Source organism: Triticum urartu, chromosome 7A (genome assembly GCF_056163025.1).
Source record: "Triticum urartu cultivar PI428250 chromosome 7A, HENAU_Tu73, whole genome shotgun sequence".
Classification (NCBI taxonomy): domain Eukaryota; kingdom Viridiplantae; phylum Streptophyta; class Magnoliopsida; order Poales; family Poaceae; genus Triticum; species Triticum urartu.
This window is the reverse complement of record NC_141879.1, coordinates 724,639,007-724,656,422: the sequence shown is the minus strand read 5'-3', so window position 1 is coordinate 724,656,422 and position 17,416 is coordinate 724,639,007. Positions and strand designations below refer to the sequence as shown.

At 39.7% G+C, this 17,416-nt stretch overlaps 1 protein-coding gene across 1 annotated transcript; it reads right to left on the bottom strand.

The window, feature by feature from the left end:
• Positions 1-1,358: 1,358 nt before the first annotated feature.
• LOC147962281 (uncharacterized) lies at positions 1,359-11,589 on the bottom strand. Its single transcript, XM_087537143.1, has 4 exons — positions 11,344-11,589; positions 11,111-11,263; positions 10,699-10,999; positions 1,359-10,607 (listed from the first exon to the last, which is right to left on the bottom strand). The coding sequence occupies exon 4, from the start codon at positions 6,781-6,783 to the stop codon at positions 5,005-5,007; it is 1,779 nt and encodes a 592-aa protein (XP_087393269.1). The 5' UTR covers positions 6,784-10,607; positions 10,699-10,999; positions 11,111-11,263; positions 11,344-11,589; the 3' UTR covers positions 1,359-5,004.
• Between the last annotated feature and the right edge of the window lie 5,827 nt (positions 11,590-17,416).

Below are 17,416 nucleotides of genomic sequence, written 5' to 3'. Positions count from 1 at the left end.
GGCGATAGAGAATTATGCCGAATGCAGTTCATTGTGTAACAGTCGTAACCTAGGGTGACACAGAACTAGCTCCAGTTCATTGATATAATGTAGGCATGTATTCCGAATATAGTCATATGTGCTTATGGAAAAGAACTTGCATGACATCTTTTGTCCTACCCTCCCGTGGCAGCGGGGTCCTTACGGAAACTAAGGGATATTAAGGCCTCCTTTTAATAGATTACCGGAACAAAGCATTAACACACAGTGAATACATGAACTCCTCAAACTACGGTCATCACCGGTAAGTATCCCGATTATTGTCACTTCGGGGTTAACGGATCATAACACATAATAAGTGACTATAGACTTGCAAGATAGGATCTAGAACTCTCATATATTGATGAAAACATAATAGGTTCAGATCTGAAATCATGGCACTCGGGCCCTTGTGACAAGCATTAAGCATAGCAAAGTCATAGCAACATCAATCTCAGAACATAATGGATACTAGGGATCAAAACCTAACAAAACTAACTCGATTACATGATAGATCCCATCCAACCCATCACCGTCCAGCAAACCTACGATGGAATTACTCACGCACGGCGGTGAGCATCATGAAATTGGTGATGGAGGATGGTTGATGATGCCGATGGCGACGGATTACCCTCTCTGGAGCCCTGAACGGACTCCAGATCAGCCCTCCCAAGAGGTTTTAGGGCTTGGCGGCGGCTCCGTATCGTAAAACGTGATGAATTCTTCTCTCTGATTTTTTTCTCCCCGAAACACAATATATAGAGTTGGAGTTGCAGTCGGAGAGGCACCAGGGGGCCCACGAGGTAGGGGGGCGCGCCCCCCACCCTCGTGGAGAGGTGGTGGGCCCCATGGCCTTCATCTTTTGCAGGTATTTTTTATATTTTCCAAAAAGTTGCTCCGTGAAGTTTCAGGTCATTCCGAGAACGTTTGTTTCTGCACATAAATAACACCATGGTAATTCTGCTGAAAACAGCGTCAGTCCGGGTTAATTCCATTCAAATCATGCAAGTTAGAGTCCAAAACAAGGGCAAAAGTGTTTGGAAAAGTAGATACGATGAAGACGCATCAACTCCCCCAAGCCTAAACCTTTGCTTGTCCTCAAGCAATTCAGTTGACAAACTGAAAGTGAGAAAGAAAAACTTTTACAAACTATGTTTGCTCTTGTTGTTGTAAATATGTAAAGCCAGCATTCAAGTTTTCAGCAAAGATTATAACTAACCACATTCGCAATAACGCTTAGGTCTCAAGTTTACTCATATCAATAGCATAATCAACTAGCGAGCAATAATAATAAATCTCGGATGACAACACTTTCTCAAAACAATCATAATATGATATAACAAGATGGTATCTCGCTAGCCCTTTCTGAGACCGCAAAACATAAATGCAGAGCACCTTTAAAGACCAAGGACTGACTAGACATTGTAACTCATGGTAAAAGAGATCCAGTCAAGTCATACTCAATGTAAACTAACAGTAATGAATGCAAATGACAGCGGTGCTCTTCAACTGGTGCTTTTTAATAAGAGGATGATGACTCAGCATAAAAGTAAATAGATAGGACCTTCGTAGAGGGAAGCAGGGATTTGTAGAGGTGCCAGAGCTCGGTTTTGAAACAGAGGTGAATAATATTTAGAGCGGTATACTTTCATTGTCAACATAACAACCAAGAGATGGCGATATCTTCCATGCTACACACATTATAGGCGGTTCCCAAACGGAATCGTAAAGTTTATACTCCCCCTTCCACCAACAAGCATCAATCCATGGCTTGCTCGAAACAACGAGTGCCTCCAACTAACAAGAGTCCCAAGGGGAGTTTTGTTTGCAATTATGTTGATTTAGTTTGCATAAAGCATGGGACTGGGCATCCCGGTGACCAGCCATTTATCTCGTGAGTGAGGAGCGGAGTCCACTCCTCTTGAGAATAACCCGCCTAACATGGAAGATACAGACAGCCCTAGTTGATACATGAGCGATTCAAGCATACAAAACAGGATATTTATTTGAAGGTTTAGAGTTTGGCACATACAAATTTACTTGGAACGGCAGGTAGATACCGTATATAGGTAGGTATAGTGGACTCATGTGGAATAACTTTGGGGTTTTAAGGGATTGGATGCACAAGCAGTATTCCCGCTTAGTACAGGTGAATGCTAGCAAAAGACTGGGAAGCGACCAGCTAGAGGGCCACAATAGTCATGAACATGCATTAAAATTAATCAACACCGAATGCAAGCATGAGTAGGATATAATCCACCATGAACATAAATATCGTGAAGGCTATGTTGATTTTGTTTCAACTACATGCGTGAACATGCGCCAAGTCAAGTCACTTAAATCATTCAGAGGAGGATACAACCCTATCATACCACATCATAACCATCTCAATAGCATGTTGGCACGCAAGGTAAACCATTATAACTCATAGCTAATCAAGCATGGCACAAGAACTATGATCTCTAGTTGTCATTGCAAACATGTTTATTCATAATAGGCCGAATCATGAACGATGAACTAATCATATTTACAAAAACAAAAGAGGTCGATTTCATACCAGCTTTTCTCATCTCAGCCAGTCCATCATATATTGTCATAATTGTCTTTCACTTGCATGACCGAACGGTGTGAATAATAATAATAGTGCGCGTGCATTGGACTAAGCTGGAATCTGCAAGCATTCAATAAATAGGAGAAGACAAGGCAATGTGGGCTCTTTTGCCAGATCAACATTTATGCATATAAGAGCCACTTCAACAATTTAATTATGGTCTTCTCCTATTGACCCCCAAAGAAAAGAAAAGAAATAAAACTATTTACACGGGAAAGCTCCCAACAAGCAAAAAGAAGAACATGAAATATTTTTGGGTTTTCTTTTTAATTACTACTACAAGCATGGAAATTAAAACTAGCTAAAAGCTACAACTAATTTTTTTGGTTTTTCTTAGATTTATCAAACACACAAGAAGAAAGCATAAAAAGGAAAATAAACTAGCATGGATGATACAATGAAAAAGTATGAGCACTGACGTCTAGCAATGAGTGTGTGAACATAAATGTAATGTCGGTGGGAAATACGTACTCCCCAAGCTTAGGCTTTTGGCCTAAGTTGGTCTATGGCCACGGCTGGCCTGGCGGGTATCCATAATAAAAGTTGGGGTCGTACTGAGAAGAAGAAGAAGACTCCGATTGCCACTGGTTGACAATCATCTCCGGATCCCACTGGTAATTAGACTGTCGTGAAGGATCAACTTGTGGTTCCGGCTCTGCCTCCATGGCTGGTGCAGGTTTCCGGTAGGCGTGAATAGCCTTCAACAGAACAAGGTACTAGCCTGCAGATAAATCAAACAAAGAAGGAGCAGGCAGGGTAATAGTCTCAGGATGATATTTATCAACGAACAATTTATATTTAAGATATCCTTCCCTATTCTTAACAATAAAATCATGTGCCACCATACTTTTATAATCTAAATAAACATGAGGCAGCACTTTTTCTTCCTTCTCATAATGCCTAATAGGTATGTTAAAATGTGCAATTAGGCGTGAAGCATAGATGACTCCAAAGATGGGGCCCTTGGTACAATTCAGACTTAACCGTTTAGAAATAATGTCGCCCATACTAACAGAGTTATCACTGTATAAATCATGGAGCAAAATAATAATATCAGGGATACTAACGTTTCCACAGTTTCCGCGACCAATTAAACAACGACTAGCAAATAATGCAAAATAGCGTAAAACAGGAAAATGTATGCTAGTGATTCGTGCATCGGAAACCTTCCTTCTTTCCCCTACAGTGATAGTATCAATAAACCCGTCCACATCATCGCGATGTGGTTCCTCTGTCTTGCCCTCGAAAGGGACTAAACAAACCCGACAAAAATCATAAAGTGACATCTCCTTATGCTCATCATATAAATGAAACTCCACCGTAGGTGGTGAGCTCCTAGAATGGAAATGAAAGATTTGCACAAAGGTATTTGTGAGTAAGAGATACTGATTGCATTGGTCATGGAGGAAAGCGGTGAGGCCTGCATTCTTAGCCAATTCATGAAAATCTTCATAAATCCCGGCTGCTCTCAAGAAATCATCGGAAGGCCATTCACACGCCCGAACCTCCGCAGTGCGAGGCAAATTATACTTAGGCTTTGGTGCCTTTTCCTTCGAGTTTTGGCTCGATGAGCCCCTCAAAAATATCTTCATCATTTTCTGAAAAATTCTGAAATTTTTAGTAACTTGAAAATAAAAGTAAACCAAACTCAATAATATTGATAGCAACTACTCCTAAAAGTGCCTAGGGCCTATATCATGCATCAAAACTACTTTTGACCATATAAATTTGACATGCAAGCTCAAGAACAGGGTCACCTAAGCAGCAAAAAATTTCAATGAATAAAACACTAGAACAAAAACTAATTGGACCAATGGAGGAGTCACATACCAAGGAACAATCTCCCCAAGTAGTTTTGTGAGAGGTGCTCTGAGCAAGGAGATCGAAAATAGGAGCAAAATGAGCTTGGAATAGGGTTTGAGCTGGTTATTCGTGTTTGTGGGAGGAAGAAGGAGTGTGTGGGTGAAAGGATAAGTGGAGGAGGGCCACCGTGGGCCCACGAGGCAGGGGCACACCCAGGGGGTAGGGCACGCACTCCACCCTCGTGGGCAGTTGGTTGACCCCCTGCTGTGTTCTCAGTGCCAAATATTCTCAAATATTCTAGAAAAAATCATATTTAAATTTCAGGGTATTTGGAGAAGTTTTATTTTCGGGGTATTTTTATATTGCACGGATAATCAGATAACAGAGAGAAAAATATTTATTTTTATTTTATTTAATATAGATAACAGAAAGTAAAAGGAGGGTACAAAGAGTTGTGCCTTCTAGTTTCATCCATCTCATGATCATCAAAAGGAATCCCCTAACAAGGTTGATCAAGTCTTGTTAACGAACTCATTCCGAATAACATGGAACCGGAGAAATTTCGAATAACACTATGTTACCTCAACGGGGATATGCACATCCCCAATAATAAGAATATCATATTTCTTCTTGACAGTAGGAAGAGGAAATTCAAAACCTCCAAATATAATCGATGGAATTTTTCCAATAGAATTGATACTGTGGACTTGAGGTTGTTTCCTCAGAATGTGTACCGTATGCTCATTACCATTAACATGAAAAGTGATGTTGCCTTTAGTGCAATCAATAAGAGCCCCTGCAGTATTCAAAAAGGGTCTTCCAAGAATAATAGACATACTATCGTCCTCGGGAATATCAAGAATAACAAAGTCTGTTAAAATAGTAACATTTTCAACTACAACAGGCGCATCCTCACAAAAACCGACATGCATAGCAGTTGATTTATCAGCCATTTGCAAAGATATTTCAGTAGGTGTCAACTTATTCAAATCAAGTCTACAATATAAAGAGAGAGGCATAACACTAACACCGACTGCAAGATCACATAAAGCAGTTTTAACATAGTTTCTTTTAATAGAGCAGGGTATAGTGGGTACACCGGTATCTCCAAGTTTCTTAGATATTCCACCCTTAAAAGTATAACTAGCAAGCATGGTGGAAATTTCAGCTTCCGATATCTTTCTCTTATTTGTAACAATATCTATCATATACTTAGCATAATGATTCATTTTGAGCATATGAGCTAATCGCATACGCAAAAAGATAGGTCTAATCATTTCAGCAAAGCGCTCAAAATCCTCATCATCCTTTTTCTTGGATGGTTTGGGAGGAAAAGTCATGGGTTTCTGAACCCAAGGCTCTCTTTCTTTACCATGTTTCCTAGCAAGAAAGTCTTTCTTATCATAATGTTGATTCTTTGTTTGTGGGTTATCAAGATCAACAGCAGGTTCAATTTCTACATCATTATCATTACTAGGTTGAGCATCATCATGAACATTATCATTAACACTAGTATCAGGTTCATTACCAGATTGAGTTTCAGCATCAGAAATAGAAATATCATTTGGATTCTCAGATGGTTCAGTAACAGGTTCACTAGAAGCGTGCAAAGTCCTATCATTTTTCTTTTTCTTCCTTTTAGAAGGACTAGGTGCATCTATATTATTTCTCTGAGAATCTTGCTCAATTCTCTTAGGATGGCCTTCAGGATACAAAGGTTCCTGAGTCATTTTACCACCTCTAGTCATAACTCTAACTTCATGATCATTATCTTTACTCTTCAATTCATCGAGCAAATCATTTTGAGCTTTAAGTACTTGTTCTACTTGAGTGGTAACCATGGAAGCATGTTTACTAATAAGTTTAAGTTCACCTTTGACATTGGCTATATAATCACCCAAGTGTTCAAGCATATTTGAATTGTATTTCAATTGTCTACCAAAATAAGCATTAAAGTCTTCTTGCTTAGCCATAAATTTATCAAACTCATCTAAGCATGGGCTAGCAAACTTAGTAAATGGGATTTTAGCTTTATCATATCTATAGAGAGAATTTACCTTTACTACCTGTGTCGGGTTATCAAGACCACGAGTTTCTTCAATAGGTGATGGATCAAGATCATATGTTTCTTCAACAGGCGGTAAATTAAGACCGTGTATTTCTTCAATAAGAGGTAAATTCTTAACATCTTCAGCTTTAATACCTTTTTCTTTCATAGATTTCTTTGCCTCTTGCATATCTTCAGGACTGAGAAATAGAATACCCCTCTTCTTCGGAGTTGGTTTAGGAATAGGCTCAGGAATTGGCTCCGGAGGTGTCCAATTATTTTCACTAGTCGTCAACCCATGCATCCGCACGGGCTAGTTATTTTGAGATTCCATTGAATGATTTCTTTGTCTCTCAGATTTTAAAATCCTAGTAACAATACTTTTATAAAGTTTTTTTGGCAAAGAGCTCATGGTGATAATTATGGAATATACTTCATGATCCATAAAATCATACATAGATAGCCCAAAACAATCCATTGTTATCTAATAGAATTGCAAGGAAACACCTTACACTTGACAAAATATTAATTTCAACATCACTATGTATATCGAATTATAGATAAATATCTTACGTTTTCGTCTACTTCTAATTAATTGATCTAATCAGAAATAGAAAAGAAGTAAGAGCTAACATGATTGAATTGTTGCACCTAATGCAGACAAAAATTTACAATTTAATATCATGGAATCAATAAGTACATATAAATTGTCTTGGAAGTTTGCTGTATTACTGGATCTCATTTCAATTACATAGGAGCTATTACTCTAAGATAGTCCAACCTCTATACAATAGAATAAATAAACCGTACAAAAATCAACTCACATTGTTATTAATTATTTAATAAATAAATGAACAAAGAAACAACATTAAAAATAACCAATTAAAAAAATTGAGGAAACACTACTGAGGTTTTAACATGAGCATAATTTCTTGAACCCACTTGTTGCTTCGAATAAATGCTTACCAAGGCTGTTCAAATGTATAGACACACGACATCTGCAAACAACACTATCAAAAATAATTAAATCATAACACATCATATTTTTTCGCCTGCAAGATATTCACATCCAATTGGATCACTGAGTGAGCATAAAATTGAAAGAACATATGAAAGTAAATAAAACCTTAGTTTTTGCTCATAAAAACAGAGAGAAGTCGTGAAGGAACTATGAAATTCTCCAAAACGACCTGTCTACTTTAAACTAAAAATAGAAGAGGTGCTTCAGTTTACTGTGCATAAAATATTAGAGCTTACATAATGATTATTCCTTTTAATATATCCAATTATATGAAAATGGAAATATATGTATGTTAGGCCATATTTTCTACTTAAAGTAAAGAAAACAGACATGACTTTATCTAGTCACGATGCATGTCTACTAAAGTCTGCACATGTATGTATAACATAGATATCAACCACAACATCATACAGTTTAGTATCATCGAGTTAATTAGTATGGATAATTTATTGGATGTTTCTTGGTCTTACTAAGCAAGCCCATGTTGCGTACGACCGAAGAAATAAATTGTACAAAATCAGATTGCATATATTCTTAATTATTTAGTACATCAATTTAACCAAGGATCAACGTTAAAACTAACCAAGTAGATATATGAGCAAAAACAACCCAAAGGTTAACTTGATCATCATTTTTCAATCTCCTAGCTGATTCAGATAAATACTGCAAGGCGCCACCTTCTTTATCTATTAATGCATATATAAAATTATCACCGAGCAGATCGTGCCATTTTTTCTTGGAAGATGCACATATCCAATTGGAAGATTGAGTGAGCATGCAATTCAAAGAAGAGACCTAGGAATTCAAATTCTATGCAGAAATTGCCATCTACTTCGAGCTAGCGTCGCTGACATAAAATATATTAAGGGAAGGTATTAGGAACTATGTAGAGATAATCTTGTGTACCTACTCCCTACCACAAACCTCATGTACAGCCTAGCTATGTTGATTGGATAATCTAACAAACTCGATCCAAACAATGAAAACATACGTACTGGAATACCAGCGTGTCTCCTCCAGGGCGTAAATGATAACAAACTGCATCATAATATGGGACGGGTGATGTTGGGCGTTCATGGCACAACACTGGCACAACAGCTTCTCAATTGGAGTTCATGCTCAAGCAATGAGCAACCCGTCGACATTAAATCACATGGATTAGTCGAGCCTTCGAGGTCTCAATTGAACGCCGAGGTGAAGCTACAGTCACACAGTGATACTCCATGTCTCGTGATTGATTAGGGGAATCTAACAATGTTTATTTTCCTTTAATCTTGACAAGATAGCTTTTGATTGGCTTCTCTTAGAATATCAGATGACCAGTAAATTGACACAAAAGTTGGAAGATCCAGTGAGATATATACAAAGGACTGAATTATCCCTATCTAATATTTATTTGGTGTATTACATAATCAACAAAATCCCAAAATTGAAGTTCCTATTAACGGGGAACCCAAGCAAAGATTAAATAGTATCTGCCAATAGTGGCTCGAAGCCTCAAAAACTACCTGAACACTGTGTTCCTGAGAAAAACGCATTAAACTGTAAATCTGCGATAAAAATTGAATCGCATTACTGCACACACATTTGGAATAAACCCATTAAACGATAAATCAGAACATTAGCTGCATGTATGGACATGCAACTCGTCGGCTCATTTCAGCTTGCCTGTGAGATAATTAATTATCGCATGTACACGATGAGGGATGGATAACGTAAGAGTATTCAGTGGAGAGATTTAACAAAGCCTAATTGTAGCAGTTTTGCACTCCTAAAACTATCACAGACGTCACCTAGCACATGCAAACTGTAGAAAGAAAACTAATTAGCTAATAGAAAGAAGCGTAGATTTTACAGTATCATGTTGCAGCATACATCTAATCTCCATAAATTGGGGTGGAAGTAGATGATGTACGAATTGGATTCAAAGAAGATGGTGTACAACCTGTTTTGCGTGACCGTGGACCTATGAAACAGCAAGAAGGGTCCAAGAATATAGGCAAGGGAGACCGAATCATGATAGAGATGGTGCTGGACATGGGATCTGTACCAACAGTAGTGGGCTAGTTGCTAGGAGAAGAGAGGAGAGGCAACCACAGGCCAAGGCTGTGAGCAGACCAAGATAGTTGCCCTGCTGATTCACGGCTGCCGTGATGGCGGAAAGCAAGAAAGGAAGATTGGAAGAAGCTGTATGTGTAGATGGATCATGGCAAGGTCACGTAGGGTGGAATCAGAGAGGTGGCTAGGTAGGATTCCATTTGTTGCATGAATTGTATGGAACTGAAAGATAGATAAGCTTTTGCTTTAGACACAAAGCCTTCTTTAATTAGGTGAGGAAGAATAATATGCAGTATATTTTGGTATTGAGTGAGTATAATAAAATCAACTATTAGAGAGAGCATGAATACTATAGGTGACATCCTGTGTATTTAGGGCATCCAGAGTGGCCGACATTCTATAGAAGCGACCCTATGGAGGGATACTTTGTATATTTCTCGGGTGGGTAGTAAGATAGAACGGCCATCTGCATGGAGATGTGTAGGATATTAATATTTTGTACACTATTCTTTACGTACTTCTTTTTTTATGCATCCAGGAATGGAATGTTCCAAATAAAGTCAAAAATAATGAATATAAGAAAGGAGCATGCATTATTTTTAGTTCCAGAATAAAAATAAATCTCTTACTCCTTTTGATCCCAGAATAAAAATAAATCTAATAGGTTTCAATAATTTCAGAATAATATACGAAAAGAGCATGCATTAGTTTTAGTTCCCCTTCACCTGGCCATCAAACAGATAGCAATGCAAATCGGACACACCTACGCGTGCATGTAAACTATTGGTAGCGTGCATGTAAACTGTTTTACCAACAGGGTCCAGCTAAAGAAACATCAAGAACTGCCAAGTGATGGTAGTATTATCGAGAATCATACCTCTTATCTTTGAAACCAACTTGCAGCTTTCATCTCACGTGCTTGTGTGTGTACGCAATATGATTTGTCAGAGTAGAACGACATGGTCTCCTAGCTCAGCTGAGAGGCGATCGGTAATCACGTGGCCATAGCCGCTTTGGTCTGTTGGCCATCTGTTCCAAAACTTGGTTTTCTGGAAGCAGTGCATGACCACGGATGGACTAATTCTCAACCTGAGTTTCAATTATGCTTCAATGATCAAAACGGAAGAGAAATTTACTCACAGTTGCCAGGTTGATGTCGTGGAAGGCTGTGGAGCCCGAGCCTTCATGGAATCTCAATATTCATAGATATCTAGCTTGGAGCAGTCGGGGCCTTTGAGGACTCTCAATATTCATAGATCTAGCTTCGAGCAGGCAACGACAATATGGGGAGAACAAAGTGAGGCGGCAGCAGCGACCTCAAGTGTGCCACCGTGGGGGAGGTTGCAGTAAGCTAGACTCCTGGGCTTAGTTGTGCTCCATACCGATCTTCATGAAGTATCCTTAGAGTGTATGTGAGAATATCAAAGATTGAATCCTAGGACTGTCAAAGGACATGGTAGAAAACATGAGTCCAAATACACTTGAAAAGATATGTCCGATTCAATTTCAAACCAGCAAAACAATCAAAACAAATAAGTGTGAGAAGACAAACCTGATCTAGATGAGGAATAGATTTCGCAAGCGCAGTAGATCAATTCCCCAACTTGGTTGCGTTAATATGAGAGAGACATGAATATTTTACCCATGGGGGAGGAGAGATAGGAGAGAGACTCATTGGCGTGAGTGCACCAGATCAATCCATCAACTAATACAATTGAAAAGATATTGCTGATTCAATTTTAAAACAGCAAAAAAATCAAAACAAATAAGTGTGAGAAGACGAACCTGATCTAGATGAGGAATAGACTTCATGAGCGCAGCAGATCAATTCCCCAACTTGATTGCTACAATTTGAGAGAGACATGGATTTTTTTTCCCGTGGGGGAGGAGATAGGAGAGAGACTCATTGGCGTGAGCACACCAGATCAATCCATGAGATATCTATTCCCCAACTTGTTTGCTCCAATTTGAGAGATATTGATTTGTTTTCCATGGGGAGGAGGAGAGATAGGAGACTCGTATGGTGTTGATAGATTTGTTTACGGGGAGAGGAAGAGACGTGGAGTTGATAGATTTGTTTTGAGGGCTGCGTGTAGTATTTTTTTTGAATAGCTACGTGGAGTATTTTTTTTGTGAAAAACGTGGAGTAGATAGAAGGGGATTGTACAACCTTAGTTAGGAATGCTCAATTCGTTGGGCTTTGTAATCAGAATATCTTGGGCCGAACTGAGGTGTACTCAACTTTCAAGAACCGTGCGTTTCAGGCCTTTGGGTCTTTTTTTTTCTCAGGCGAGAATTATATGGTCAATCTAATCTGCACCGTAATAACTCATAGGTCCCACCAGATTAATGGCTCATAATTACTGATTAACGTGGAAATTTTTAGAGAGTCTGTAATTAGTATAGGTAGGTAGGTATAGGTATAGGTATAGATAGATAGATAGATAGATAGATAGATAAATTTGTCAACATATTATTCAATATAATTTCAGCTTCATCCGGTGTTCTTTTCCTGAAAACAGAACCAGCACAACTATCCAGGTAATCTCTGAAAGCATCAGTTAGTCCATTATAAAAGATATCAAGTATTTCATTTTCTTAAGAGGATGATCAGGCAAAGCATTAAGTAATTGGAGAATCCTCCCCCAAGCTTGTGGGAGACTCTCTTCTTCAATTTGCATAAAATTATATATATCCCTTAAAGCAGCTTGTTTCTTATGAGCAGGGAAATATTTAGCAGAGAAGTAATAAATCATATCCTGGGGACTACGCACACAACCAGGATCAAGAGAATTAAACAATATCTTAGCATCACCCTTTATTGAGAACGGAAATATTTTAAGGATATAAAAGTAGCGAGTTCTCTCATCTTTACTAAACAGGGTAGCTATATCATTTAATTTAGTAAGATGTGCCACAACAGTTGCAGATTCATAGCCATGAAAATGATCAAATTCAACTAAAGCAATTATATCAGGATCAACGGAGAATTCATAATCCTTATCGGTAACACAGATAGGTGAAGTAGCAAAAGCAGGGTCAGGTTTCATCCTAGCATTTAGAGATTGCTTGTTCTATTTAGCTAATAACCTCTTAAGTTCGTATCTATCTTTGCAAGCTAAAATAGCTAAAGAGGCTTCTTGATCAAAAACATAACCCTCAGGAATAACAAGTGATTCTTCATCACCACTTTCATCAGTACTATCAGATTCAATATTTTCAATCTCTCTAGCCCTAGCAAGTTGTTCATCCAGAAATTCACCAAGTGGCACAGTAGTATCAAGCATAGAAGTAGTTTCATCATAAGTATCATGTATAGCAGAAGTAGCATCATCAATAACATGCGACATATCAGAACTAATAGCAGAAGCAGTTTTAGGTGTCGCAAGCTTACTCAAAACAGAAGGTGAATCAAGTGCAGAGCTAGATGGCAGTTCCTTGCCTCTCCTCGTAGTTGAGGGATAAATCTTGGTTCTTGGATCTTTCAAGTTCTCTATAATGATAAGCAGATATAAATCCCAAGTGACTCAAAGAATAGAGCTATGCTCCCCGGCAACGGCGCCAGAAAATAGTCTTGATAACCCACAAGTATAGGGGATCACAACAGTTTTCGAGGGTGAAGTATTCAACCAAAATTTATTGATTCGACACAAGGGGAGCCAAAGAATACTCTCAAGTATTAGCAGCTGAGTTGTCAATTCAACCACACCTGGAAATTTAGTATCTGTAGCAAAGTATTTAGTAGCAAAGTAATATGATAGTAGTGGTAACGGTAGCAAAAGGTGACAGTAGTAAAAGTAATGTTTTTTGTATTTTGTAGTGATGATAGCAATAGCAACGGGAAAGTAAATAAGCGAAGAACAATATATGGAAAGGTCGTAGGCAATGGATTGGTGATAGAGAATTATGCCGGATGCGGTTCATCATGTAACATTCATAACCTAGGCTGACACAGAACTAGCTCCAGTTCATTGATATAATGTAGGCATGTATTCTGAATATAGTCATACATGCTTATGGAAAGGAACTTGCATGACATCTTTTGTCCTACCCTCCCGTGGTAGCGGGGTCCTTGCGGAAACTAAGGGATATTAAGGCCTCCTTTTAATAGAGTACCGGAACAAAGCATTAACACATAGTGAATACATGAACTCCTCTAACTACGGTCATCACCGGGAGTGGTCCCCATTATTGTCACTTCGGGGTTGCCGGATCATAACACATAGTAGGTGACTATAGACTTGCAAGATAGGATCAAGAACTCTCATATATTGATGAAAACATAATAGGTTCAGATCTGAAATCATGGCACTCGGGCCCTAGTGACAAGCATTAAGCATAGCAAAGTCATAGCAACATCAATCTCAGAACATAATGGATACTAGGGATCAAACCGTAACAAAACTAACTCGATTACATGATAGATCCCATCCAACCCATCACCGTCCAGCAAGCCTACGATGGAATTACTCATGCACGACGGTGAGCATCATGAAATTGGTGATGGAGGATGGTTGATGATGACGATGGCGACGGATTCCCCTCTCCGGAGCCCCGAACGGACTCCAGATCAACCCTCGCGAGAGGTTTTAGGGCTTGGTGGCGGCTATGTATCGTAAAACACGATGAATTCTTCTCTCTGATTTTCTCTCTCCCCGAAACACAAATATAGAGTTGGAGTTGGAGTCGGAGAGGCACCCGGGGGTCCACGAGGTAGGGGGCGCCCCACCCACCCTTGTGGAGAGGTGGTGGGCCCCCTGGCCTTCATCTTTTGCAAGTATTTTTTATATTTTCCAAAAAGTTGCTCCATGAAGTTTCAGGTCATTCCGAGAAAGTTTGTTTCTACACATAAATAACACCATGGTAATTCTGCTGAAAACAGCGTCAGTCCGGGTTAGTTCCATTCAAATCATGCAAGTTAGAGTCCAAAACAAGGGCAAAAGTGTTTGGAAAAGTAGATACGACGGAGACGTATCAGAGTTGCATGATCTCATAGTCATAGGAACATGTATAAGTTATGGAGAAAGCAATAGCAACAAACTAAACGATCATCGTGCTAAGCTAACGGAATGGGTCAATTTAATCACATCACTCTCTAATGATGTGATCCCGTTAATCAAATGACAACTCATGTCTATGGCTAGGAAACTTAACCATCTTTGATTCAATGAGCTAGTCAAGTAGAGGCATACTAGTGACACTCTATTTGTTTATGTATTCACACATGTAGTAAGTTTTAGGTTAACACAATTCTAGCAAGAATAATAAATATTTATCATGATATAAGGAAATATAAATAGCAACTTTATTATTGCCTCTAGGGCATATTTCCTTCATGTATTCCGTAAATAGTCATACGTGCTTTATTAAAAGAAGTTGCATGACATCTTTTGTCCTACCCTCCCGTGGCAGCGGGGTCCATACTAGGAACTAAGGGATATTAAGGCCTCCTTTTAATAGAGAACCGGAACAAAGCATTAACACATAGTGAATACTGTTGGGTAACATAGTAATTTGGTTGATGTAGTCGTACGTCTTCACGATCCGACCGATCAAGCACCGAAACTACGGCACCTCCGAGTTCTAGCACACGTTCAGCTCGATGACGATGCCCGGACTCCGATCCAGCAAAGTGTCGGGGAAGAGTTTCGTCAGCACGACGGCGTGGTGACGATCTTGATGTACTACAGCAGCAGGGCTTCGCCTAAACTCCGCTACAATATTATCGAGGACTATGGTGGCTGGGGGCGCCGCACACGGCTAAGGAAAAGATCACGTGGATCAACTTGTGTGTATCTGGGGTGCCCCTGCCTGCGTATATAAAGGACTAAAGGGGGGAGGCTGGCCGGCCAAGGAGGGCGCGCCAGGAGAGTCCTACTCCCTCTGGGAGTAGGATTCCCCCCCAATCCTAGTTAGAATAGGATTCGCGGAGGGGGAAAAAGAGAGAGAGGGGCCGGCCCCCTCTCCTTGTCCTATTCGTACCAAGGGAGGGGAGGGGTGCGCGGCCCATGAGGGGCTGCCTCTTCTCTTTTCCACTAAGGCCCATCATGGCCCATATAGCTCCCGGGGGGTTCCGGTAACCTCCCGGTACTCCGGTAAAATCCCGATTTCACCCGGAACACTTCCGATATCCAAACATAGGCTTCCAATATATCAATCTTTATGTCTCGACCATTTCGAGACTCCTCGTCATGTCCGTGATCACATCCGGGACTCCGAACAACCTTCGGTACATCAAAATGCATAAACTCATAATATAACTGTCATCGTAACCTTAAGCGTGCGGACCCTACGGGTTCGAGAACAATGTAGACATGACCGAGACACGTCTCCGGTCAATAACCAATAGCGGGACCTGGATGCCCATATTGGCTCCTACATATTCTACGAAGATCTTTATCGGTCAGACCGCATAACAACATACGTCGTTCCCTTTGTCATCGGTATGTTACTTGCCCAAGATTCGATCGTCGGTATTCCAATACCTAGTTCAATCTCGTTGCCGGCAAGTCTCTTTACTCGTTCTGTAATACATCATCCCGCAACTAACTCATTTAGTTGCAATGCTTGCAAGGCTTAAGTGATGTGCATTACCGAGAGGGCCCAGAGATACCTCTCCGACAATCGGAGTGACAAAACCTAATCTCGAAATACGCCAACCCAACATGTACCTTTGGAGACACCTGTAGTACTCCTTTATAATCACCCAGTTACGTTGTGACGTTTGGTAGTACCCAAAGTGTTCCTCCGGTAAATGGGAGTTGCATAATCTCATAGTTATAGGAACATGTATAAGTCATGAAGAAAGCAATAGCAACATACTAAACGATCGGGTGCTAAGCTAATGGAATGGGTCATGTCAATCAGATCATTCTCTTAATGATGTGATCCCGTTAATCAAATAACAACTCATTGTTCATGGTTAGGAAACATAACCATCTTTGATTAACGAGCTAGTCAAGTAGAGGCATACTAGTGACACTTTGTTTGTCTATGTATTCACACATGTATTATGTTTCCGGTTAATACAATTCTAGCATGAATAATAAACATTTATCATGATTATAAGGAAATAAATAATAACTTTATTATTGCCTCTAGGGCATATTTCCTTCAGTCTGCCACTTGCACTAGAGTCAATAATCTAGATTACACAGTAATAATTCTAACACCCATGGAGCCTTGGTGCTGATCATGTTTTGCTCGTGGAAGAGGCTTAGTCAACGGATCTGCAATATTCAGATCCGTATGTATCTTGCAAATCTCTATGTCTCCCACCTGGACTAGATCCCGGATGGAATTGAAGTGTCTCTTGATGTGCTTGGTTCTCTTGTGAAATCTGGATTCCTTTGCCAAGGCAATTGCACCAGTATTGTCACAAAAGATTTTCATTGGACCCGATGCACTAGGTATGACACCTAGATCGGATATGAACTCCTTCATCCAGACTCCTTCATTTGCTGCTTCCGAAGTAGCTATGTACTCCGCTTCACATGTAGATTCCGCTACAACGCTTTGTTTAGAACTGCACCAACTTACAGCCCCACCGTTTAATGCAAACACGTATCCGGTTTGCGATTTAGAATCGTCCGGATCAGTGTCAAAGCTTGCATCAACGTAACCTTTTACGATGAGCTCTTTGTCACCTCCATATACGAGAAGCATATCCTTAGTCCTTTTCATGTATTTCAGGATGTTCTTGACCGCTGTCCAGTGATCCACTCCTGGATTACTTTGGTACCTCCCTGCTAGACTTATAGCAAGGCACACATCAGGTCTGGTACACAGCATTGCATACATGATAGATCCTATGGTTGATGCATAGGGAATATCTTTCATATTCTCTCTATCTTCTGCA